Source organism: Phragmites australis, chromosome 15, assembly GCF_958298935.1.
Source record: "Phragmites australis chromosome 15, lpPhrAust1.1, whole genome shotgun sequence".
NCBI lineage: Eukaryota > Viridiplantae > Streptophyta > Magnoliopsida > Poales > Poaceae > Phragmites > Phragmites australis.
This window is the reverse complement of record NC_084935.1, coordinates 5,194,715-5,220,472: the sequence shown is the minus strand read 5'-3', so window position 1 is coordinate 5,220,472 and position 25,758 is coordinate 5,194,715. Positions and strand designations below refer to the sequence as shown.

Below are 25,758 nucleotides of genomic sequence, written 5' to 3'. Positions count from 1 at the left end.
CCGAGCGTGTACTTGCCGCTCTTCATCACAAGCTGCAGCTTGTTGTTGATGTTGTCCGTGGACTTCTTCTGCATAACCAACAAACAGCCAAGAATTAGCCCCTAGAAGCCAGACGAGCAACCGGTGAAAGGTAACCGAGCGAAATGCAGGATCCTGCTCGTCCACGCGAGAAACCGCGGCGGATCGGCAGAAGGACCCGGGCGTCGGGGAGACATGGAAAGAGGAGGGGGGAGGGAGGTGGGAGATGGGTCCGTACCGTCTTCTTCGCGGCCACCATGGTTGCGCGTGCGCCCCGAGGAGAAGTGCCGGGGCAGAGGCCTGCTTGGGTTCTTGGCGGCGGCGATGCCTCGGGGATGGGATGGCAATAAGCTCCCCCCTGTAACCCACGGGAATTCCATTCGAGGATTAATATGAAAAAATTTTGATCTTCGCGAATTTATATGTGGATGGAGATGATCCTCGCGAATTTATATGTGGATGGAGATGAGAATGTACTCTCATTACTGCTCTCGTTATATCCATATATATATATATATATATATATATATATATTTAGTCTATAAATATACAAACATTACGTTATGTAAAAAAAAAAATTACTCATATATTTTTTTAATTTACGATATCTAATTCATCTTATATTAATTACCCTTATATGTATTAATAAATTATTTATTTATACTACAGATATATTGTTAATATATAAAAATAATCAGTTATAATTCAATTTTACATACTTATTGAGAACCTGATTCTATAAAATTCCCTACAAAAATAAAAATAAAAAAACTTTTCTCGGATAACTAAATAAGATTGCCATCCCTACTTAGGATGACTACTAGGTGGAACGATAGCGACGCCAGGGCTTGAGCGTTTATACAAACTCGGGGAGCAAGATGGGCTTGTCCGCCATGGGCTTCGAAGAGTTGGGCTTTCTTCATTGGACTTTTTTAGGCTGAATTGCAGTGAGTTTGTGGGCCCACTCTCCGCACAATCGACTCGGACTCATGGGCCCAAAGACCAACATTTTTATCGGTGTCCCATCCATTTTAGGAGATTCTACGATTTACCACCGAATAATTTATCATGTTTCTTATATGTTATTGTTGTGTCGATGACGTATAGGTTCAGGTTTTATATGTCATACTTACAATAGGTAGCATATTAGGGATTATACAGTTATTCGATGGTTATTCATTTCTTTTCTTCCTCTAAAAAACGAATCTATTTGATCACTTATAAGCAGTCGGAAGCAATCATCGCTTACCCCAGGCCTTCGCTTTAGACACGAAAGCAGGAGCAACAACGGAGAAGCTCACAATTTGGCGAAAGCGGCGTCATCATCGCCTAGCCCAAGTCGTTATTTGTGGTTTATAAACTAACCTGATATTTCGGTTGTACCAATGAACATCTTGATCAATGAATAAAATGCCTGCTTTCCTTAAAAAACGAATCTATTTCTTTTCTGAACTTTCGACGTTAGTTTGAAAGGTCTTTCCATAAACAAGCATGGAACGTTGGGAACTTCCTTAGACCCTTACGAAAACTTATTATAAATTGCTGAAATCCACTCATAACCTCTCAAAAACTCCTTGAACATTTTGACTGCTACATGATACTTTGTTTGAAACTAGTCTGAACTCACTTCAAACTTCAACCTTGAAACTAAAACATTGAAATTTTTTCTGATACTGAAACTTGAATGAAACGTCACTTACTAGCTCTTGTACCACGGGCTACCACAGAACTATACAAGTTGGATTCATCGCCACGCAAAAGCACAGGCACATGCGCGAACACAATATACGAGTTAGATGCTAAGTGACAGTCGACATTTCAACCATACTGGATTCAGAATGAAAATGCATTCTGTATGGACAACATGTGCTTTCATCCAGAGTTTCAAGGCGACTAGATACAAAAAATGGTCATTTTCTGTTCCAGAAAAGATGCTGTTTATCATCCTGATCCATCAGGGAAACGGTCTAGGGCATTTTGTTTCCCGTTAACATAAAACTCAATAACTGCCTTCATGCGCTCCGTCTTATCAGGATGGTAGTTCAAATGCACAATCACTGGCTTCAACTTCCGCAGTTGGGTGTCTTTCCTTACAGTCTTGAAGAGAACTTTGCTGTTCATAAAGAGGTATATATCCATGGTTCTTTTGGATGCATGAAGACCTTCATAACCAGGATGTGAGGGAAAAAACAGCTCCTCATTGAAAACTGCTTGGTCCCACGATTTGGGTTCACGAGAAAGGCGACCAGCTACCCTATCCAAAAGCTCAATTGAAGGAATTGTTGGCCTTATGAAAAAGAATCCAGAATTATAAACCCATATACGCATTGTATGCGCATATCTTGCCCAGCCCATTGAAGGCTCATCAAACACATCATTGAATCCATAAGCTGTCATATTGTTGTGGCCATCACTCATAGACTCTACATCAGAATCTCTGTAAAGATGATCAAAGGGATTTTGGAAGAAAATGATATCAATATCAGAGAGTAGAACACTGTATCCAAGCTGCAAGAATTCCCTCAATATGCGAAACTTCAGTCCAGAAACAGCATGGTTTCCACCAGTCTTCCCAATACTGTCAATGCCTTCATCAGGATCCGGCCGGTAAACTGGGATATCCTTGGACTTGCAGAAGTTCTCTATGCTGTCATCCAAAGCAATGACTAAATAATTTGAAATCCCAACTCGTTTGATGTTAGTAAACCACATGTCAAGGCTCTCTTTGACGTTAGAGTTTGCCAATGCGACTATTAGTTCTTTCTTTACAGCAACCTGTTCCAATATCTTGGCCAATCTGGGATTGAGGGACTCATCAGGAGTAACTGTTGGGTTTGTTCTCAGAGCCTTCACTGTACCAAAAAGACCAGCCTTATACAGAACCTTGTCCTTCCCTTGTCCAGCCAACTGAAGCTTCATTGATAGTTCATTGATCTTCTTCCTAAATTCAGCATTTTTTCTTTGTAATGAGATTAGCTGTGACTTTAGCTTGGCAACTTCCCCAGATGTATCACAAGCAACTGAATCAATCTGAGAATATAATTGTAAAAAACATATGAGAACAATACAATGGTCTCAAAATGGATGTAAAGTTCTGATCAATTTCTTACACAATCAACACTCAACACACCAATAGGGAAATTTAAATATATAAACTACAAAGGAAAATAAACATTTTTTTCTGACATACAGCAGGATTCTAAACAAAATGGCTCAATCATATCCTGTAACACCATAGGACAGACAAACAATGATGCACACTGTCAGTCTCTATGGCAATGAAATGATTATGCGACTATACCCGGTGCCAAAGGTTTCTGGATTCCTTGGTTACTTTCATGGCATTCACTTAAAGAGGCTACCTCAATGCTAAAGTTGGTCTCATTACCCAGTTGCTTGTACTTCGATGACATTTTACATTTGCCACAACAAGAGAACAGTATACAACTCTCTTGATGAAAAAAACCAATAGTTTGAAAGTTGAAAGAAAATGGCTAATATAATGTACAAACAAAAATTTCATTAAAGCAAGATTGACAAGGGGGTATTCCTTCTAGACCCTGATGGCATTACAAGAATGACAAAGATCAATATTAAGATTCATTGATCGACAATACCTTACAATAAGGTAAATGTGAAGGCACAAGACAAATACTCTTAAAATATTATTCTATGCTATCTCTCAGTTAGTCAATGTAACGATTACGACTACATGGGAATGGTCATGTGTAGTATGAAAATGATGTGAGGACCTTGGAAGCACCTAGAGATTGAAGCTCGCACTTTTTATCTCTATCCTCCCAGTCAGTTGCAATTAGAACTTCACGATTGCCAACAAATCATGTGCCTTTTCTGTTTCAATCTGATTCTTTTTTAATATATTACTCCTACTTGATAAAGCCCATCGTTAGCACCTTGACTGTACGTCATATCTGTATGCACCATAAAATGAATACAAATGCTTGAAATACTGTTTGTTCACAAATGGATGCAGGCATAGTCAAACATAGTACTGATAGTAGCGATTGGGCAGAGGTTCACATGCATCGCTCATTTCTTGCAACGCAATGCAGCAACATGTGCTACCAACGTTGTTAACAAGCATACAAGGGATCAATTATTGCAAGAACAACTTTATTCTGTGTAGTAACTGGCCAGACCACATCCGTGAGCAGTCACAGAGCATAGCAGCAACCAGAGAAAGTGAACAAAAATGCACATTATTGTCAACAAATAACATTTGCAGCTGCTGAACCATATAACCACAATGGTTCCTTCACATGAATAATCATCTTTTAGGATGTGGTAGCTACAGCCAAATCACTTCCTTTCTCTGGTCAGCTTATAATACCCTGTAACACTGAGCGTGTTTTTGCTTAATCTAGTTTAGTGTGTGTTTTTCAAACAAGCAATTACCTCCGACTGCTGCATATTTGTAGCATTCTTCATAGTTTGTTCTCAGCTGATCCAAATAAGGAAAATACATATCGTACAGACTCCCAAAAAGTTGACTGACTTAGGATTTATATGATTTGTCCATTGTTACTGTTGCGTTCGTCCAAACGGTATCAGGCAATGTCGATCAACACTAGAAATTTTCCAACCAAAGAGACACCTAAAAAACAAACCGGTACCGACCCAGCTCAATCCTGTAGATCCCCGGCCCTCCGCTCCCACGAACTGAACAAGCGACGAGAGGAGGCGTACGTACCCGGTGAGGCCAACGGAGGGCGGCGTCGGGGGAGCGGGAGAGGAGGCCGTCGGGGTAGAGGAACGCGCAGAGGCAGCCGAGCGCGACGCCCACCGCGACCGCCGCGGCGATCCGGGACCCGCGCGACAGCGGCTGCCCGCTGCCACGCATTAGGGGGGTCTCCCGCCGGCCGGCCATCTGCCTCGGCGCGGCGGTGCCGCCGCCGCCACCGAGATGAGATCGGGACGAGGGGGGGGGGGGGAGGTGGATGGGAATGGGTGGGTGGAGGCCGCGATTCCTTTCTCGTCGCCTTTCCGGAGAAGTTTGGGCGAGGCGTGACGCTCGGTTTTGTTCTGTTTGGTGGAGCGGCCTAGGGATCCGGATCGATTGATGATACAGTGATTTTATTATTGACGTGTAGTTGTAGGTTTATATTGGATGTTATAGTGACTTTATTATTGACGTGTAGTTTTATACTCACGTTAGCAAAGATGCGTGATGTCAAACGATCCTCATCGGGGCCAAAGGGGACGATGACGATCTGTTGGGTGTGGGATTCGTTGAGGGAGGAGGCGGTGGGATCCGCTCCTGTCGAGCCAAATCGAGTTGATTTTAGGGTCAAAGCGTACGTTTGGGTTGGCAAGATACGTGTGCTTTTGTTTTTTTAAAAAACTAGAAGTACCTGTACTAAGAGATAAAGATAACATACACATATACGTGCAAGAGCCAGCACCTCATAGAGAGGTAAAGAAGGACCGGCTGTCCCAACCAAATCGCAAAGAGGTGCCTAGAAAGAAGGAAAATTAAAAAAAACCCCTGGACACCACTATGCATCTTAAAAACACCGAGCTCTACCGGAGTCCACTGCCAAAGACGACGTTGGAACAGGAGGAAGATGGCCAACACACCAAATGGACCTAGAAGACCATCACACCGTGAAGCCTCCCACCGTGAAGAATGGGAAGAAATGCCTGTTGTCGTCCATCGACTGGGGACACACCCCTTGTGTTCTAGGCCCCGGACCTAGCCATGCCATCGGGAAGCAGCATAGGAGAAGAACAGATCCGCCCACCACAACACCACAGCACCCACAGTCAGTAATCTGACCCCTAAAATACAGATCCCTCGCTTACAGCTCCCATGGCCAAGACGACGAGCGGAGCCAAGCTCCAATACAAGGCCGCACCGGCGCCACCAACCACAGGGTCATCGGAGTTGGAGGCCCAACAAACTAGACTGACGCCGTCAACCAAAGAACCGGCGGCCCGAAAACACAAAAGGAGCAAGGGGATCCGAGGAAACCCCTCCAAATGCATATGCACCAAAGCAACAAACTACCACATACCCGTTTAGCCCGTCGCCGGAATGCACGTCAACAACGACGAACCCACCATGGACGACCTTGATGGCCAAAAGCTAGATCGACGTAACCGCAACGGAAAGCACCATCCAGAAGACGTAACACTACCCTACCAAACTACATCTATTTCTACTGAACTACCTAGACTGGACGCCGATCCGCCCATTCCCCTCCCCCTCCAAGGCTTAGGAGCCCATTAGAGGAAGGGGACCGGCCAAATCGATGCTAGAAATACAAAATCGCCTTGAGTTCTCCTCGGGCTACTGTAGTTGGGGAACTACTCGTGAGTGCTAGAGTGAAGGGAGGGGAGAGAGTGAGAGTTGTTGCTACTTGAAATTCTTTTACGGGTGCTTTTGTTGGAGAATAAGGCACATTTGGAACGCTTGTTGCGGCTTGCCTTGCCAGGCTATGCAAGGTTTCGCGTGTTTGGATCGTGCACTTGCTATCTTGGTGCCTGTGCTTGTCTTGCCAGTGTGAGAGATCCAAAACCGCTCTCCGGCATTGGCAAAGATAGTCTTGCTGAGCGAGGCAAGTGGGAAAGCGAACCAAACTGACTCTAAGGTCGGATGGGATACGATCATTCATGTTTTGTTGGATTAGTGATTCACTCTCTTGTTTGATAGCATGGATAAGGCAATTCAAATTCTTATTTGGTTGGACAGATAAAACTTGATAGGATTAGTTAATTTTTTGCGAGGTTTGCTTGTCATATATTTAGTTTTTATTAAAATATAATAATGCGAGATCTTATTTTGTTGATTTAATTGAAATGAATATAATGGTACAATCGGATCGCAAATCAGATAAACAGTTTATGAGATACTATTATTTAAAGCGTGCTAACAAAAAAATGTATTTACTTTAACCAAACAGAATATGCCACATCAGCAGGAATAAAGCTCATCCAGAACATGGATGGCTCTGTCCAGCATTTCTACATAGATGGGCTCATCTAACATCTAAAAAATATTCCTAGAAGGTGGTCACCCATTCATGCATGCCCTTAAACCAATCTTCTTAAAAAATTGGATGGTCATGTCCCATCTAGAGATTAGTGTCGAATATCTAACTATAGAGTATATGCACATAAAAAGTACATCATACACACATATGGTATATCGTACACCTGATGGACAACTCCGAATATTGCAGATTCGAATATGTGGGAACTGATATACTTGGAGATTATGAAAATCTATACTAGGAAGGTCTTGATCGGGTTAATCGGCTCGAGTACAACCAATATCCAAGCTGGATTCGAATGCCTTGCCTTGAGCGACAAGATGAAAGACTCTCTATCAATTACGGAGTATAACCAATATAAGCTTCCTTTAGACTTCTTCAAATGACTGAGTGGAGAGTTCTTTATAGCCTCAAACCAGTGTACTAGCTGTTAACCTAACGGCTCAGAAAAGTTGTTAACACCGGATGATCCGGTGAGAACACTAATACTAACACCGGATCATCCGGTGAGTACACTCTCACAAACTAGCCGTTGGAGCTCCACTCAAGCCTCTGTGAACACCGGACACACCAATGAATACTTCATCTTCATCACTGGACTATCCGGTGAGTATATACTTAGCATCCGAACCAACTACATCATCTCTGTGTAAATTGCTCCATTGTAAGCATCCGGTGCACATCACTTCATCACTGGACTATCCGGTGAGTTGACTTCAGGCAACCAAGCCAATGCAACCCTCTCTGGAAATAATACTCCGGTGTGTACAGTCTTCATTACTGGACCATCCGATGCGTTAAACTTCGTTCTGCCTCTTTGCACTTTTCATTGTCCGCTGTGTGCAACATATTGATCACTGGATCATCCAGTGCTTTGATCTTCAACTTCAATGATTGCAACCTTCTCTGAATAAAATGCTCCGGTGTGTATCTTCTCTGATTACCGGACCTTCCGTGAGATCTTCAGGCCTCTCTCCCCTTTGTCAAATATGCTCTGGTGAGTTCAACACTCAGAGCACCAAACTTTCCGTTGAAGCAAATCTTTTTGGGATTTCTCCAATTCAGTCCAACTTTGTCCCGGCAATGGTGACTTCTTAATGTATTGCATCCATAAGACCTACTAACATATATTCTTGACAAACATATTAGTCACATTGATTATGTTGTCATTAATCATTAAAATCACAATCATGACCTAATAGGGCTATTTTCGCTACATCCACCAAGGTATAAATCACAAGCATCAAACATATAAGTTATCCACTAAGCTTGTCTTGATCTTGCTCTTTCAATATAGAATATTGAATATCTCAATTCAACTTATGTCTTCTTATGTAACCTAACCCCAACTTATTCTCAAGCACAAAAGCACATGGGTTAGTCCATAAAACCTAATTTGACGATTTTATACCTTAAGTCACTTGATCTTCATAAGTAACTTAGTCTTCACTCTTATTATCAATCTTCTTTAGCTTCTCCTTTATCTCATGAGCATTACCTAGATCTTATTCATCTTGATGCATATCTTTTGATCTTCATGGCATTCCTCAATGAATCCATTCTCGTATCAATCATGCATCACCTATAAAACATATTACAAACAATTTTTAACATGATTGTTAGTCTATATGTATTGTTATTAATTACCAAAATCACACTTAGGAGCTAGATAAACCTTCACAAATACGCAAGTCAGCTAAAAATTTGCAAACGACCATCATGTTTTCTATTTTTCTTAGTTTTGGACTAGTTTATCTTTTCCTTATTCAATCGGTTCCTTTGAGTGATTGCTCGAGGGTCGATACATCTAATGTTATGTCTAGTTGAGTTTTCAGGTGTCAATAGATATACAATTAGCTAGTTTCGAGGATGGTTATAACATGTACTGGTCGTTTTTTTGCATCTACTTATGCTAACTCTACTTCATAAATAAGGGAATAGTGGCAAAAACATACTGGACAAGCAAAATAAAATTAATGTTTACAAACATCCCCAAACCAGAATCAAGTTTCAAATGTTTCACGCCGGAAACCACGTAAAACTAGCTAGAAGGACTACTCTTGTTCTTGTTGTCAGGTAGCTCAAGTGCCGGAGATTCGATGAAGCCGAGAACCAAGGGCTTAACATCTTCAATAATTTTTGCTGACTGTTCTGCTGAATATCTGAACCCTTGCATCACCACCGATGTGTCAAGGTTGGGGTCGTAGCTCTTGAGGAGACCGAGTAGTGTATCAGCGTTGATGGAGGCTGCCTGGTTCATGCTGTCGAGGGCCTGATCCCTCAGCTTTTGAAGATTGCGATGTCCCGTTTAGCGGCCATAGTGTCCCGACTGGCAGCCATGGCCCATGGCATCCCGACCAGCTTTCGCTTTCTTCAAAACTTCTCTGAGTTTTCCCAGATATTTATCCTTTTCATTAATGGTTTTCATTACATCATTAAGGAGGACATCTTTGTTCTTTACGAAGGATTCAAGATCTGGGAAAGCAATCAAAAATAATTCGTATTAGTTGCCTAAAATTCGAATCACATGTTGGTGATATGTGGGTAAACTAACCATCTATTCTTTCTTGGCTAGCAGCAAGCAAGGCATCTTTCTCCTCCAAGGCCTTCTGATGAACAACATGGTCGATTGCCATATATTGAGCTTTTGCAGCTGCTATGTGAGCCTCTATTACCACCCAAGGATCAACGATTGTTCCAGGGGTTGTGGTTGCGGTAGGCTCTGAGCTTGCCTTGGGCGTGTCTGTTGAAGTTTGCTCTACGCGATGAAGTGAAAGCGGCACAACAAAGGAAGCTGGAACCAATTGACTAGCTGAACCACTTGCCATTTGCTCTTTTGGCCTTTCTGGACATGACGATCTGCGATCGACAAGATTAAGAAAGGAAAGGAAGACTGCAAGCCAAGACAAATATTCAGGTCAAACGTTTGGGTGATAGTAATGTGCGATATGATGTTTGACTTCTGCCTCCTTATTGCTATTTGCTTCTTCATCGTATTGGTAGTCGGTACCAGTTGGGTCGAAGGGTTGATCTGGGGGGCCAAATGAATCCAATGAAGCCATTGCCCGCAAAAAAACCTGTCCAGAATGACTCATCATCATTCTAGACTTATCGAGTGAATCCTCAGAAGAATGACCAACGTAAGGGGAACGACTTGTTGAGAGTTACCTCTCTTACCGAGTCATCAAGTGCTTTGGCTACTCGAGGAGGTGATCGAGGGGGAGTTATAGTTATTCCCTGTTGAAAGGCCACCCATACAAACAGGGCGTCAGTTGGCATACGCTTGATAATCAGAATGACGACTAAACAAGTGGATATTTAAGGACTCAATTTCAGTACCAATTGACATCTTCGCGTTTGCTTGAGAGGTTGCAGATCATAGAGTAAAGACGGTCTCTTGGATATAAGAGACCCTTCAGCCTATTGATCGGTTAGTGTTTTTCCTTGGCCTTGTCATTAGTGTTGGAGCAGGAGGAATCCTTAGGAACAGGAACTCCAATCATGGGGATGTTGTCCTCTTGGTGGAGGGTTGGAACCTAGAACTTTCTTGATTCAAGCAAATTTCTACCGATGATCGAGGATTCATGAGAGAGTAGGACTGAACAGGACATGGTTGTGCCTCTTTAACAAATAGCTTGCCCAATCGAGCAGCAGTATCCAGTAGGGACAAAGCTAAAAGAGAGAAGTCACTCGAAAGAGTTCGACTGCAATAACAGGGGTAGCAAAATGCTAACTAAATCTTACATCCCACCGTGTCCCGAGAGTTATTGTTATCTCTAGCATAGTCTCAGGCAAAGTGATCCCATGTTTTCAAGGGGCTTGACCTTTGACTAATGAAGTCTTTAGTCACATGCCACCCGGTTAAGCCACTCTGCCTAAGTTTGTCAATCTTCTTAACATAGTAGGCAGTGCGGTTAGACTCGCAGTGCTTCTTTGACCAGGACAGATTTTGGCGGGGGTGAAGGCCCTTATAGATTAAAGTAAAACTGACTGGTCAGGGTTAGAGACATAAAACCAATTATTTTTCCAATCTTTTTGCCAGGAAGAGGTTAGCGCAACTAGGATATAGAAATTCTTCATCCCATTCCATAGTTGGAAACCACAACCTTCAATGCACTTGTTCACCATATTTCTTTTCAAATGATAGAAATACTGAAACAGATTCAGGCTCGATGCAATACCAAGGACAGCTTCGCATAGATGGACAAACGCACTGAGCATGGTTATTGAGTTCGGGTTTACATGGTGGAGTTCAATTTGGTAGCACTCAAGTACGGCAAGAAGAAATTTGGAAGGGGGAACGTTGAAATAGCAGTGGAAAATGATTCAAATATCACAGTTTCATGATCAAACTGGCAGGATGGGAATTCCTCACCCGATGCGGCCTCCAGTTGTCCAACTCATGAGGAGGAACGATTCCTTCGCCTTCAAGTTCTTGAAGCTTCGATTTTTGCGTTGCCGAGATCGCCCAAATGTAGGTCAGAAGCCTCATCTCGTCTAGCTGCTCAGAGGAGGCATCAACGGCCTTCGCGTTGGATTTCTTCTCAGACAAGGAGGGAGTGGTGGCGTTCGCAGAAAGGCTGGAGGCCATGGAGTCAGATTTTTGTGCGATTGCACGTGCTTGGGCGAAAAAAGGTGAGAGTTTGAAGCAGAAGACTGGTGGCGAGAGGATGAAGAATAGCTATAGTCCAAGTTCGTATGAATATTAAGCCTGGTACTTAATGTTTCTTTGGGAATCACTCCCGTTACTGTGGTGCCTCGTTCGGCATGAAAGACAGGATGATGGCGTCGTGTAAATTTTTGCACGCCCATTCAAGTGCATTAAATGCACCTATACCCAACGGTTTAAATTTTGAACATTTCATTTTAACTATATCTAGAGACGGATGTCGAGAAGTTGAGTTTCAAGCTTTCCTTGAGTCTCCAGTGCGGACAATGGTAGGGCACTCAACCCAATAGCATTTCCACTCGATACTCAGAACAATATTTTCTTTGCTCGATTCTTTATACTGCAAGCTTGATCTACCTTGCTCGACCAGACTTAGACTTAGCAGTACTCGAGTAGGCGCTTGTGAAAATCCTCCCTATTGCGTAGAGTTAGGGGGCTATTATTAAATATCTAACTATAGAGTATATACGCAGATAGGGAGCATCATACACATGATGGATAACTTCGGATATTGCAGATCCGAATATACGGGAACTGATTAATCGACTCAAGTAGGACTAGTATCCAAGCTGGATTCGACTGTTTTGCCTTGACCGACAAGATGAATGACTCCCTATCGATTACGACTGAGACTAAGATGACTCCAGGACCCCTTTATAAGCCGGGGACCCTGACCCCCAGAAGGGACAATAGATCAACGCCTAACAACTTGACGCAAGCACTAAGACTCTAGCTTTCGAGATATCCAGTGTCTTCAACTCTAGATTAGTTCAGATCCGATCTACTCCGTTGTAATAGGTTTAGCCACATTGCTTGTACTCGAGACAATCTATATACAACATCATCTACATATGACGTAGGGTATTACTCTACATTGGGAGCCTAAACTTGTATAAATCGCTCGTCTTGTTTCTTGCTCGATTCCTAATTTTGAAGGTACCCCAGTTCAATTATGAATATATTGTTATGAACTAATCTTCTACAATTAGCAATTGTACACATGACGTGGAATCAGTCCAAGATATAGCAATCCGAAGAAATAAAATAATAGGAGATTGAATATATTAAAGCTGGACAACTAGTCGAGCCTGGCCGACACCGCGTCACACCGTGCCGTGCCGATCTGGGCTGTCGGAGGGTTAACTCCTATCGCAGGGATTCTGAGGGACCCTTTTTTGAGATTCGACTGGGGGATGATTCTGAATATGTTTGCTGGAGAAATAAATGGATATGAATGCAATGGTAGGTGGTGTGGAATGATCTAATGCAGAACACAGTAAATGCACTGGAGGGATTTTTAGACAGGTTCGGGCCGCACTGAGCGTAATACCCTACTCCTGTATGGATGCTATAAATACCCTGAGAATGTCTCTCAGGAATGTACTGGTTACAAGAATGTCTGTCTATCCTAGAACGTTGGGCTCCTTGTTCTTCGGCTTCTATGCTTGTACGAAATGTTCTTCGGTTTCTGAGCAAGAGTCTAAGAGTTCGAGCGCCCTCTGTTCTTCTCTTTCAACTCAGATTCGACTGTCTTTGTCTGTGCCCGCCGGCTTCCTTAAATACCCGCCGGCGGTAGCGTGCCCCGAAAGGGAGGGCACGAGTTCCAAGGCACCATAAATGGAAAGACGGTCATCATGGCCTCTGCGCGAAGTGACGGGGGGTTGAAAACGCGCCCCCGCCCGGTCTTCGATCGTCATCATGGCGCTGGCAACGGGCGCCGTGGAGAGGGCCCACCGGGCAGCCGCAGTGCGGCTCGGCGTGCCCGTTCGGTCTTGTACGCCTGCCACAGCAGGGCGGCAGACGGGGCGCGTCGGGCCTCGCGATGCTATCCTAAGGCGCCAGATGATGCGGGATGGGACTCGTGCATTAAATGTCCCCATGCCCTTCTGCCAGAATGTGGCAGGGACTGACACCGAGCGTAGCAGGAGCAGTTGGAGGTGACAGGCCACGCACGCTCTTAAATGCGGCATCGGGCCTTTCACAGGCTGACACCTCACCGCTAGACCCCTGTGAGGGCCACCGACGAAGGACTTCTTGGGCCGTCGGGGAACCGAGTGCTCGGGGGTCACCGTTCACCTTCCCGAGCACTCTCTCCTGGAAACGCCCTCTCTTGGTCCTCCGGGAACCGAGTGCTCGGGGGCCACTGTTCACGTTCACGAGCACTCTCTCTCAGAATTGACTGTTCGGATCCTCGGGGAACCGAGTGCTCGGGGGCCACTGTTCGCAGCCCCGAGCACTCTCTCCCGGAACTACCTTCCTTGGGTCCTCGGGGTACTCGGGTGCTCAGGGGCCACTGTTCACAGCCCCGAGCACACCCTTCCCGGTACTCGGCTTTCCTGATCGTCGGGGGACTTAGGTGCTCGGGGGTCACTGTCGGTGACCCCGATCACTCTCTTCCCGGTCACTTGGTCTTCGTAGATCATCGGGGAACCCGGGTACTCGGGGACCATTGCTTGTGGTCCCGAGCGCCCTCTCCCGGGATTTAGTCTTTTCGTACCTTGCGGAGGTGACCCCCGCGGGAAGGTGCCACGTGGCGGACTGCTGGCATAGCCTTGGGATTCGGGGACCCCTGGTTCCTGATTCACCGACATGGGCCGACATCGCGACATGTCGTGCCGGCATGGCCTGGCCCGGCTATCTCCCACTGGCTGGCGTCATCGCGCCCTAGCTGTTGTGCTGCCGCCACGCCCCCGCCGTCATGCCCCCGCACTCGGCACGGCACAGCGTGTTGTGGGTGTGCTCGAGCTGGCCTGGCACGTCACTGTGCTTCACGGACCGTGTTGTGGGCCGCGCCTCCAGCACGTGGGTCGACACGGCATGGCTCGGTTAGTTAGCCGGGCCAACCGGGTCGTGCCTTGCCGTGCCGGGTGGCTCATTTGGCCGAGTCTGGAATATATGGAAGGCACATATTAGACGTTTAGATATAAAAGATAAATAATAGGAGATTAAATTTTTTTAATCTACGAAAGTCAAATATTGGACGTCTAGGTATAAAAATCAAATAATAAGAGATTAAATATACTTTTAAAATGAGTAACGATGTCCAATTTTACAAAATAACTATTTGATCAACTTGAATAGACAGTAAAGATCGATCAAATCTGCCACGACTCTTGTATTATATAGGAGTATAGATATCCCTCGAATCAAACACACTCTATGTAATTTTGCTAGTATTTACTAACACTTTGGATTGGTACTTATTTGGCAGGGAATCAATGCATAACTAGAGATGAAGCGTGGAGGTAAGTTTTGTTTTGAATTTCAAGATGGGTGACAGTTGAAAGTATGAACAGAACAAACTAATCTTTTTGGCCGAATAATTCTCGAGACTCATCAATCAACATGGAATCAAAGCCAAAGATCCTGACTTTGTTGAGTATTTGGTTGGTGCAATTAAAACAAGAATGCATACATGGAACTCGACATGCACCATGGAAGTTCGAATTTGGGTGAGTTTTGCCCAACAAGTACCCTGAACAAAATTGCCGGTGGGTCATTGTGATCGTCAAGCACCCAAAAGCACTCCATGGAAAATGTTCTAATACGGGCCTTGGTGTTCACAAACGCCGATGCATGCAGAGCAACATCTGTGATTCAGGTCTCCCAGTCCCACAGCCCACCCCCCCTCCCCGAAGGGGCGGAACGGCGGATCCACATGAAGCCTGAGTAGCTCAAGCCCCTTCTACTGGCTGGGACGCCATTGGAAGAAAGAGGCGGAGGAGGAAGAAAACGACAAAGAGGAGGAGAAAGAAAATGAAAACCCCTCCAATATTTCGCCCCTGCCTCCAACGGATCGCATCTAAGCATCGATCAAAAGGGAGAAAAGACAATGTACGTACATGCAGAGTAACAAAGCATCGACGATATCATATGGCCGTGTGAAAAATAGTGACGATTCGATACCAGTCTCCACTCTCCGCCCAACAAACGTGCATGCATGTATGTATTGCCGTTTGCCGTGCACGCGACGCACTGATCGACGCTGGTCGCTGTGTATCCGGCGGTCACACAATGTAGTGATTTTTCCGGTGAGGCCGCCACCTCTCCTCCATGCATACCACCTCGTCGGCGTCGATCTCCAGCTCCGGCGCATTGTTAGCGGCGCCTTTCTCGCCCACGCCGCGGGTACGGGCGTCCTTGCCGCACGCGGACGGCGCGCCCGCGGTCCCTGGCCTCCGGCCGAACAGGTTCTTGAACCCGTGCACCAGCCGTGACTTGAAGCTCCTCGCGTTGTCGTCCTTGACAGTGCTGCGCCCTGAGGGGGCGACGGGCGCGAGGTCCTCGCCGTCCCAGAGCCGGCTGCGTGGGATCCGGAAGCTGGCGGACTTGCCTGAGGCGCGGTCGATCGCGGCCGCGGTTTGCTGCTGCTGCTCGGAGCGGCGCAAGTGGGTACGGAGGCCGGCGAGCTCGCGCTCGAGGGTCTCGATGCGGTGGCTGGTGGCCTGCATGGACGCGCGGATGTGCGCGGACTGGCGCACCACGGCGTCGCGCTGGAGGATGTCGCCGAGCGTCAAGCTGGCGGCGTCCGCAACCCCTGCAACGCCGCCGAAGGCGCCGGAGAGGGAGCTCTTGAGGATCGTGGGCGGCGGAGGCGGCCCGGTGGCGTCGTGGTGGTGGAGAAGCATGGAGTGATGGGAGTGGAGCTGCTCGACGAGCATGGCCTGCACGACGAAGCGGAGCGGGAGGCGCGGGTTCTGGACGAGGTGCAAGAAGAGGTTCTGCGACAGCTTGGTGCAGTTCACATTGTAGCACAGCCGGCTCTTCTCCTCCTCTGTCAGCTTCCCCTTGTGGTTCTGCATACACACCCGTGCATTTTGCAACGTCAATCACAGACAAATTAGTAACTCAGTGTGAAATCAACTTCTTAGTTATGTGAGGGTGCAAAATAATCAAAGATTCAGACACAAAATTCAGCATTGTAGAGCGAAATCTACAGTGAAAATTCAATGCATTTCCCATTTACTATCTCGCCGCTACATTTTGGACCATTACCATCCAAGTCAAAGGTGATTGCTTGCAATGGCAGTCTAAATACTCTGAACTAAACTGCTTGGTACCGAGTAGTATATCAGACTGGTGCTAAATTCAAGGCAGCCAAACTCTGCTCTGTGATGTGTAAACTTCAAAGCACAAGCGCATTTCTTAAAGCTGAACTTCCATGACTTTTCTTAACAGATACTCAACGCGAAGCATCTGAGATTTGCTTCGGCATAAAGTTTTCTGGCTTTCTGCTGTAGTAAACTGCTTCTACTGTAAGCAAGGGGACTAGATTCTACATTGCGCTCTACGAGGGTTCATGATGTGTCATACTTAGCAGTCATCAATGGCATCCCATCACCAGATTGTGCTTCCCAAACCAACCAGCTCAATAGCTCTGCCATTGCAGTGTATTCCACTCATTTAGCTCCTCGGACCAGGCAATCGGCGAATGTAACAGGACAGCGGTAGATCCGGGTCCAACCAAAATTTTGGCATCAGAATAAGCGATGGCTTAATTTGATCGAAATTTGCCAAATTTTGGTAAAGGCGAGCTCGACTCTCGTGGGCATCAAACCAAACAGACCCGAAAGCAAGCTCGGCTTACGTACGTACCTGCAGGTATTGATCCACGACGCTGTACATGATGTCGTGGTCGTGCGGGAACCGCGCGTGCATGGCCTCCACGGCCACCAGGAACTCCTCCACGGGCAGCGCGGCCACGTCCTCGAGCCACCCGCCGCCTGCACCTCCGGCGCCGCAGCCGGACGCAGCGAGCACCTCCAGGCACCGGACGAGCAGCGCCGCGGCCGGCTCGGCCGCCTCGCCGCCCAGGAACGCCGTGCACGACCGCAGCACCTCCGCGGCGCGGCCGTGGTCCGTGGCCACCTCCTGGAAGAAGTAGTCCTCGGCATCGCGGGCAAGCCCCTCGTCCTCGGACCCCAGCTCCAGCCAGCCCGCTGCCGCCCACGCTGCCGCGACGCTCGCCGGTGACAGCGTCACGTCGGCGCCGTAGCAGTACGCGATGGCGTGGACGAACGCGTCGAACGTGAGGCCCGCCGGTAGCGCGACCGCGACGTCGCTGGACTCCGACAGCTGCCGCCTCAGGTAGCTGCTCTGCGTCGTGATCACGTCCTGTGAACAAAGAGTAGTTAAAAATTTGCAAAACTGGACGGTAAAAGATTCACTTCACAAAGCAAGAACGTATCGATTGCTTTTGCTGCATAATTCGTGATTCCTATGTGAATTGAGCTGTTTCCTGCATAATTCCAGCGCTCGAAACATGCTCTTGTCACGTCAATCTTTCGACACTGGCAGGAAAGACACAAACAATGAGTGTACGACCGTACGTCAGGTACCGTCAGATTTTAACTTGGTCTGAGCTAAAGTCTTTGCATTCAGGATGGAGCTAGACCATCTGATCTGGCGAATGATTAAAGGTTCCAGGGCCAGGAGCTGGATCTTGATTATTTAGCACTGCACATGACAAAACAGTTTCAGTAGCGTCTGTCAAGGTTGTGATAGCACGCAACTTGCAAGTTGCTCTGTCCAAACTACTGCGATTCTGCAAATTGCTGAAGAAGAACAAGAAAGCAATGGGTTTCTGTGTCGTACTATTTGCGTTAATTGTTCACTAAACTGGATTGCAGACGCATTCCAGTCTTCTGAATTAAGGAGCGCTTCAGACTACAAGTACTCCTACTTAACAGCATTTTCGGTTTTGTTCAGAGAAGAAAAGAAGAGGGGACGATGCCCATCCCGGCTGCAGAAAAGCCACTACGTTCAGAGCTTCAGACCCAGCGAGTGGCTCCAATTCGAAATGTGATATGTCCATCTATGAATGCAATGGCCAACACTTAAGTAGGAGTACGTCGACACCACGATCTGGTCCCAATCCATACGCCCGTATTCGAATCCCGGCAAGATCACCTGTACATCTACCTAGAATTCAAGAGCCAAACTGACTAGCACATGCCACGGAGGGACCAAAAACCGAATCGTTAGATCTCAATCTACTATTCTACTCTACTACTCCCATCTTAAATTCCAGTTCGAATCATCGACGCTGCAGGTAAAAACGACGCAGGAATGCAGGAGCAGCACTACTAGAACAGTATCAATGGCCATGCGTGATTAACTTGCCGAGACCGTAAGTCCTGTGACAGTTACTAAAAGAGTCGTCCGAAAGTTCCGATTCCTCCGTGCCGGTACGCGAACCAAGGCGGAGACGTAGTAGTAAATGTGCTACAGACACGTCAACAATTATTGCCTCTTCGGACGCCATTGTTGGGAGCTGTTCCTCGTGAGGCAGAACAGAGAAAAGGGAAAGAAGTACTTGGCCTTCGATGGGGCACTCCCGTTCTTGGCTCAAATTTAAGCTCAACCAAACTCAACTACTACAGTACACTACAGCTTCCAACATCTGCAGGCCATTCTCTGGGTTTACGCGGAGGTCTTGCTGCTCCGTGCGTCACCACAGAGATGAAATTGGCAAGCAGAGCCAATGCATTTTAGCAGGCAGTGGCTGCAATGAATATATGGGGCGCTGTCTCCTGGTGCAGGGAAGACGCACAGCAACTGATGCGAGTTACTCGTTTCTTGGTGTCACAGGAGACGTGTGCCGAGATGGTTGAATTTTCACGAGTTAATTCGCCATGAATATAAAATTTTGTTCTTCTAACGGAAGACATGCAGCTGCAGCACCATCTATCATAAAGAAGGGCGGAAGAACCGGCAGGAATTACGAACGCAGCGCGGAACAGAAAAGTTGGTGCCGTTGCCATGTTGGTGAGTTTTTATCAAGATGCCTCTCAAAAGAGAAGAAAAATTGATCAAGATGGCACCACACCAGAGAAAACTTTGAGCTAAATTATCACCACGGATGTTAAGAGAAGACTGGGTTTTCATCTGTAGTCAGTGGGGTCCTTCGAGAAGGAAAGGATCTTACCCTGTGCAGGGGGAGGCGATGCTCCTGGACACGAACGATCACGTCCGGCTTGCGCGATCCGTTCGCCCGCCACCTGCACGGATCCATGCATTCCAAGGACACGATCAGTCAGTTCTCTATAACTCAGACGCCGAATTTCACCGCCCCAACCCCAATCCATCGATCGCCCGGAATCCGAGCACCCGGCGCACGCGAAAACCGCCCCCATACGCACTGGCACGTACCACGCTTGCACGGCGCGCCTGAGCGCCGGCGGCAGGGACGAGTGCGCCGCCGCCGCCGATGCCTCCAACTCCGTCGGCGAGCACGAGCGCGACGTGGCCGACGACGACATGGTGGGCGAGTCGAAGCGCTCCTCCTCCTCCTCCTCCTCACCATCATCCTCGTGGTCGTCCTCGTAGATGGTGTCCACGACGCCGAGCTCTTGCCACCCTCTGCTCATCTCCATGCCTGCTCCTCCTCCTCTCTCTCTCTCTCTTCCCCTGTCTGCTCCTCTGGAGCGGCTGCTGCTGCGCTTGTGGTAGGGTAGTACCCGGCGATGCCATCAGGGGGGTGTTAAATTGGAGCGGCATTGAATGCATGCATGTGGAGGACAAATGTGGTGGCACCCCCATCTCCTTTCTCCTCCCTGTCCTGCGACCTCCAAGGGCGGAGGCTGCCAGCCTGCTACTGTGCTGCCAGTGCTGTCAACAAGCTGAGCCCGAGCGAACATGTTGTTTTAAGCTTGGATTTGAATTTCGGATCAAATCTATAACTCAACTTGAGCTTTGCTTGTTAGTATCTGAAACCGAGCTCGAATCAAGACTACAGTGATTAGTTCGATCTGAATTAACATCTGATCGAGCATATAACTAGACTTAAGTTTGGCTTGTTAAGTATCGGGAGCCGAGCTCGAATCGAGACTAGAGCGAATCGAGTAGCTCGTGAGTCTTGAACTTTTTTTATAATTTTATTTATGAGTCATATGTATATGTAGTTATATAGCTTTAAGGTTAGGTGGTTGAACTTTGGATTAAATGATGGGGTTAAAAAAACTTAGTTAAAGTGAATGAGTACTGATTTTGTCTTAACGGAAAATAGTTGAAGTTAGCTGAACTTTTGATGAACTATTCGAGCTCGAGTTCAACAGACTCGTGAGCTTGTGACTAGATTTAAACTTGGTTTGTTAGAGTCTCGAACCAAGCTCAAGCTTATAACAAGTCGAGTTAAGTAGCTCTTAGGTGCTGCTGGTATGTTTTGAACTTCGGAGGGGACAGGATTGGCTGGTATCAATGGTTCGGATTCTGAACTAGTCCAAAATGCAAGAATTTCATAGGAATGGTTTCTTCCAAAATTCTCTTGGATCTTTTAGGACTGTAAACGTTAGTTTCCATCTAGACAAGCGTGAAGCGATCATAAATCTATTCTAATTCAACTTAATTAATTAATTAATTATTTTGACTTAGTTCGTTCTTGTGCGAATCCTTCCTTGCAGACGGGAAATAACGTCTAATCCGTCCACTGGAAATGCCAATCCATCAAAGTATTTTGTGCTAGATTGATTTGAAGGATGCAATTAGCTCATCTTCGAATTTCGCTTCTAGGTAGAAGCTTCCGTTTACTTTGAGGCTGTAAGGTTAGGGGGTTTAATTTTGTCTCATGGGCCTTCGTTTTACACATAAACCGGGCACTATAGATAGCCAAATGTACTGTCCGATCCGGCACGATACGGTTCTACTGAGGTAGATCCATTTAGGCACAACCTATTTAGATTCGTTAGCTAAACAGATTATACCATGCCGGTCCTCGTGTCTCGATTCTAGCCTAGGCATGATCCATTTAAGATCGAGCCGTGCCGTGCCGGTCCGTGGCAAGATAGATCTGATGACTTTTTTTTATCTGTCAGTCCATCAACCCGCGAAAAATTGAAAAATTCATAAAAATTTGCTTTCACTCGGAATCAAACATCCAACCTTCTACTTGAGAGTCAAACACACTACCATTGTACCTCATATCCTATATGATATTAAATCTAAATAAATTATATAAAATACTAAAAAATATAAACAGTTAAACAGACCGTACCGTGCCGGCCCGTCATGCCGCGGCTCCGGCCTAGGCACGATTCAAGTCGTCGTGTCGTGTCGGCTTAGCCCGTTAGCCATCGTGCCGTACCATGCTTAGACCATATCAACAGTGTCGTACCTCGAATTAACCCATGCATGCTCCATTTAAACATTTTACTGAGCACGTGGCTTGTCAGCACCAGGAAATTAACGTGAAGAACGAAAAGGGTTGCTGCAAAACTACGTACGGCGAGTGCTTAGCAAGCAAAGTTTGGCATGCATCTACGGTAATTTTTGTTCAAACAACGCCTCTTCGTCCAGCAATGCCAGTAAAGGGTGTTTTGACTTTTCACGGTTCGTGCTCATCAATTTTCTAATTTAGTTTCTGCAGAAATTCCCGGTTTCCTTCTTGCAGCTTTTATACTTCGAGAAACTGCCAAAAGAAACAAGAGAAAACGAACTTTTTTTAAACGTCTGTCACGACTTCGTTACGAGCATTGTAGCCTTGTCAGGCTGGGAAGAACATGAACATTGTACTGTTGTGGGGTCTTTCGAGAAGAAATTTAGCTGCAGCAAATCCCTAACACGAATAAGCATGTACATATAACTCAGTTGGTTACGGTTTTTTATGAGACTCATTTATTTAAGTTCTAGATTTGGCATAGGGACTTATATTTTTTTAATTAAATCATGAGAGAAATAATATATGTACATGTGAGTATGTTAAGTAATTAAAATATGGTTAAAATATGTGTCCGCAGTTTATACTCAAATCTTCTTTAGACATGTGCTAAGATGTAACCACTTAAGATGTGTATAGGGTTCTTGTGATGGAACTTGTTCACTCGAGTTTGAGTTTTAGACTCGACACATATACTGTTATTTTTAGATTAAATTTTAAAAGAAATAATATATATATATATATATGGGTGTATTAAATGATTAAAGTATGTGCTCACGTTATACACTACATAAGTGTGTCGACGATAGTGTGGTGTTCATACGTGAGTTCGTGTGCGTGTGCCACGTGTACTTAAAAAAGAAACATGTACATCCTCTGCAGCAATGAAGTCGATCGCCCTGTCACGCTACAACCAAGGGCACGCAGAGGAGTAAATAGCAACAGAGAGCATAAACCATAGGAGAGTTGACGCGGGAACAGTGCGCATAGTGCATGGAACATGTTCTTCAGTAAAAATAGGATCCTGGCATCAGCGATTCCGTTTGCATTTTACTTGCATGGAGTCGGTACCTTCGGTGATCAGATAACTTTTTGAATTTTTTTGATGACAATGGTTGGTTGATGCGAGAGCTGACCTTGCATGCATGCGACGAAACTGTTGAAAACATGCGTACTTTCAAATTTACTTTAAGAGTCTATTCTACATATATATATCTTAATAATATAATCCAGTACGAAAGCAGCAGAATATGTATGATGAACATGAACGGTCATAGTGAATGTGACCTAACGGCTTCGTGAGATGCATAAGTCCCTGTGATAGCGATACATCAGACTAACGAAAGAGGATGTAGATGAAGCACATCATAATGATGTAGAGGAAGTAGATATGAGCAATCACGCTGAGCACTTCGTAAAAATCATATTCATCCTCTCCTGGTACAGGATTTTAAGAGTGACGGGTTCCAGAGACCTGTTCATCAGTGCACTTCGGCATATTAGGATGGAGTAAACTACTTATGGTGACACAGCAGAGAGAAAATAGGTAAAACCCTAATTGTGTGTATTGTGTTGGCGACCGATAGATATATAGAGAGAGAATTACGTGATTAAGACGTGCCATAATCGGATTCTTAACCGACACGATTTCCATATATATTTGTTTGCCAACATAGCAAAAGAATAAAACTGTAAAAGTAGGTCGCACCTGTGCAAGCTACTGGACCCGATTTCGACAGACCATTCACGCATGTGTCGTGCACTTGTGTACTTCGCCCCTGGCCCCGCCACGGCCACGGTCCGACGAGGCGAGCAAGCGCGCGCACATGTTCTTCTAGTCCTCTCATCTACACATGCTAAGTGGATGTAGGAGATAATTCATTTTAAGTTAATCTCGCTTCATCTCCACTAGTAATATATGACTAAAAGATACACCTCACCTCTATTTAGTTGGGCCTTTAAGATTAATTTGTAACTCTTCTTAAATATATTGGGCTAGGCCCATATATCTAACAGATACACGAGTTGCAAAGCAGTAAGAATTGGAGGCAACTTGTGTGTGTCATCCCCTTTCTAGCATTCTTGTTGATGCCACGTTGATACCTAGTTTTTTTTTTTTAAAAAAAAATAGAAACTTGTTTAGGCCTCTACATCGAAGGTACACATAGTATGGTTCATTAGTATATCATATCAGCACGAAGCTAAAAATTCAAATAAAGCAAATAATAGACCAAATGATATATGACATATCGTCTAACATAAAGTTTATTGCTAAATATCCACCCATTGTTGGGGAAACGTCCATAGCGACCACCTCCTATGCTTGTCATGCTTTGTTGGCATCTTCCACCTTTTGTAGCAATCTCCAATATCTCAACCAGTAAGTACCATTGAAGTTTGCTAGTATAAAAGATGTTATAGTCTTTTGTCAAACGTAATATCATTACGACATAGCTATATAACTCATAGATTGGCCACCCTAATTAAGATCTTTTTTCTTATTTGAAAGACGAACATACTCAAGACAACTCTCGCTCATATGAGAGATTGCCTTAAGAAGATTGGTGCAGCACGTAATCTAACACGTAATCCACGAGACCCGACAACACAACCCTGAGCAAGATCCAAAATACGGAAGAATGCTGAGTAACCTAGGAATAGATCTAGAACCCCCCCCCCCCCAATTGTAATATGTGGTTTCTGAGATAATAAAAGGCAAAAGCAACAACATGCATACATAAGGCTATTGCCCAAATGAGTGCATGAACTATGATACGAGTAGTTGGAGGCCAGGTATCCCCACTTCTTATAAATATTTTCTTAGATAGATTTACTAATCTTTGATAGTTGGCACTGTCTATGGGGATTGTAATTGTATCATCATCGACTACTCGCATCATGCCTCCACGATCTGTTTTTTCATATGGCGGGTTCTTCAGCAACTTTGGTTCCACCATCTATGCAAAGCTCGACAAGACGGCCGAGCATCGACATAATCAAGTTGTGAATTCCAACAACCAAGTCTCAAAACTCGAGAGTCAAGGCGATTGTTTTAACAATAGTATTCCTTCAGTTTCATCTTCTTGCCCAACTGCCATCGGCTCTGCATAGCAAAACTAAACTCCATCATCCACCCATTGTGCTTCACACTTTCATGCTCTGCGCCTCATCTTCACCATCTTCTTCATCTTCGTGGACTATCCCATCGATGGCCTTGTCGATGTTGAGGTTGTTGTCAGCCTCAACATCATACTCTTCTTGCAAGGCACTAGCTATGGTATCATCATTCGAGTTATCTTTCGAGTTATCTTCATTCCCCTCTCTGGATGATGAAATTTCTATCATTGAGTGAGCTATTTCAAGAGGCACTAGCAATAAGGGTTGAGAGTTTGAAGATGGAGGCGATATGTTCGCCATCACTACGTAAGAAACCATCATTAGTGATGGCCGACCAAAGCACGTCACTAATGTACTATTAGTGATGGTTCCAGTGACAATGCGTCACTAATGTATGGTCTGGGTTGGAACTCGACCAAGACCCATCACTAATAGGGGTCATTAGTGACGATTTGAGAACAACCTATCACTAAAGATAGTAGTAACGGGTAGAGAGAGCACACGTCACTAAATATAGCCTTGGGCGGCTCAACTCATTAGTGACAAGTTATGAGGAAACCCATCACTAATGTCTCACTCATTAGTGGTAGGTGTCCTTATCAGCCGTCACTAATGAGTGATGTTTAGGGCTATTTCTGCGCCGAGCCGCACCATCAAACAGTGTCCCATCGACTGCTCAGATTCAAAGAGAGGTATCACATTTGGAACAAACACGATGAGGAAGGCCATAACGAAGGGGAAATGGATCAGGTCCTCCTGGACGGCAGTATGGATCAAGTACTCCCTCC

The 25,758-nt window shown here is 45.5% G+C and overlaps 2 protein-coding genes across 2 annotated transcripts; both read right to left on the bottom strand.

The window, feature by feature from the left end:
• Positions 1 to 1,830: 1,830 nt before the first annotated feature.
• LOC133893373 (arabinosyltransferase RRA3-like) lies at positions 1,831 to 5,064 on the bottom strand. The gene is made up of 2 exons (XM_062334375.1): positions 4,730 to 5,064; positions 1,831 to 3,048 (listed from the first exon to the last, which is right to left on the bottom strand). Exons 1-2 carry the CDS (start codon positions 4,904 to 4,906, stop codon positions 1,960 to 1,962), a joined length of 1,266 nt encoding a protein of 421 aa, XP_062190359.1. The 5' UTR covers positions 4,907 to 5,064; the 3' UTR covers positions 1,831 to 1,959.
• A 10,334-nt stretch (positions 5,065 to 15,398) lies between these two features.
• LOC133893261 (BTB/POZ domain-containing protein At3g49900-like) lies at positions 15,399 to 20,201 on the bottom strand. Its single transcript, XM_062334243.1, has 4 exons — positions 19,852 to 20,201; positions 19,628 to 19,700; positions 17,296 to 17,814; positions 15,399 to 16,496 (listed from the first exon to the last, which is right to left on the bottom strand). Exons 1-4 carry the CDS (start codon positions 20,073 to 20,075, stop codon positions 15,708 to 15,710), a joined length of 1,605 nt encoding a protein of 534 aa, XP_062190227.1. The 5' UTR covers positions 20,076 to 20,201; the 3' UTR covers positions 15,399 to 15,707.
• Between the last annotated feature and the right edge of the window lie 5,557 nt (positions 20,202 to 25,758).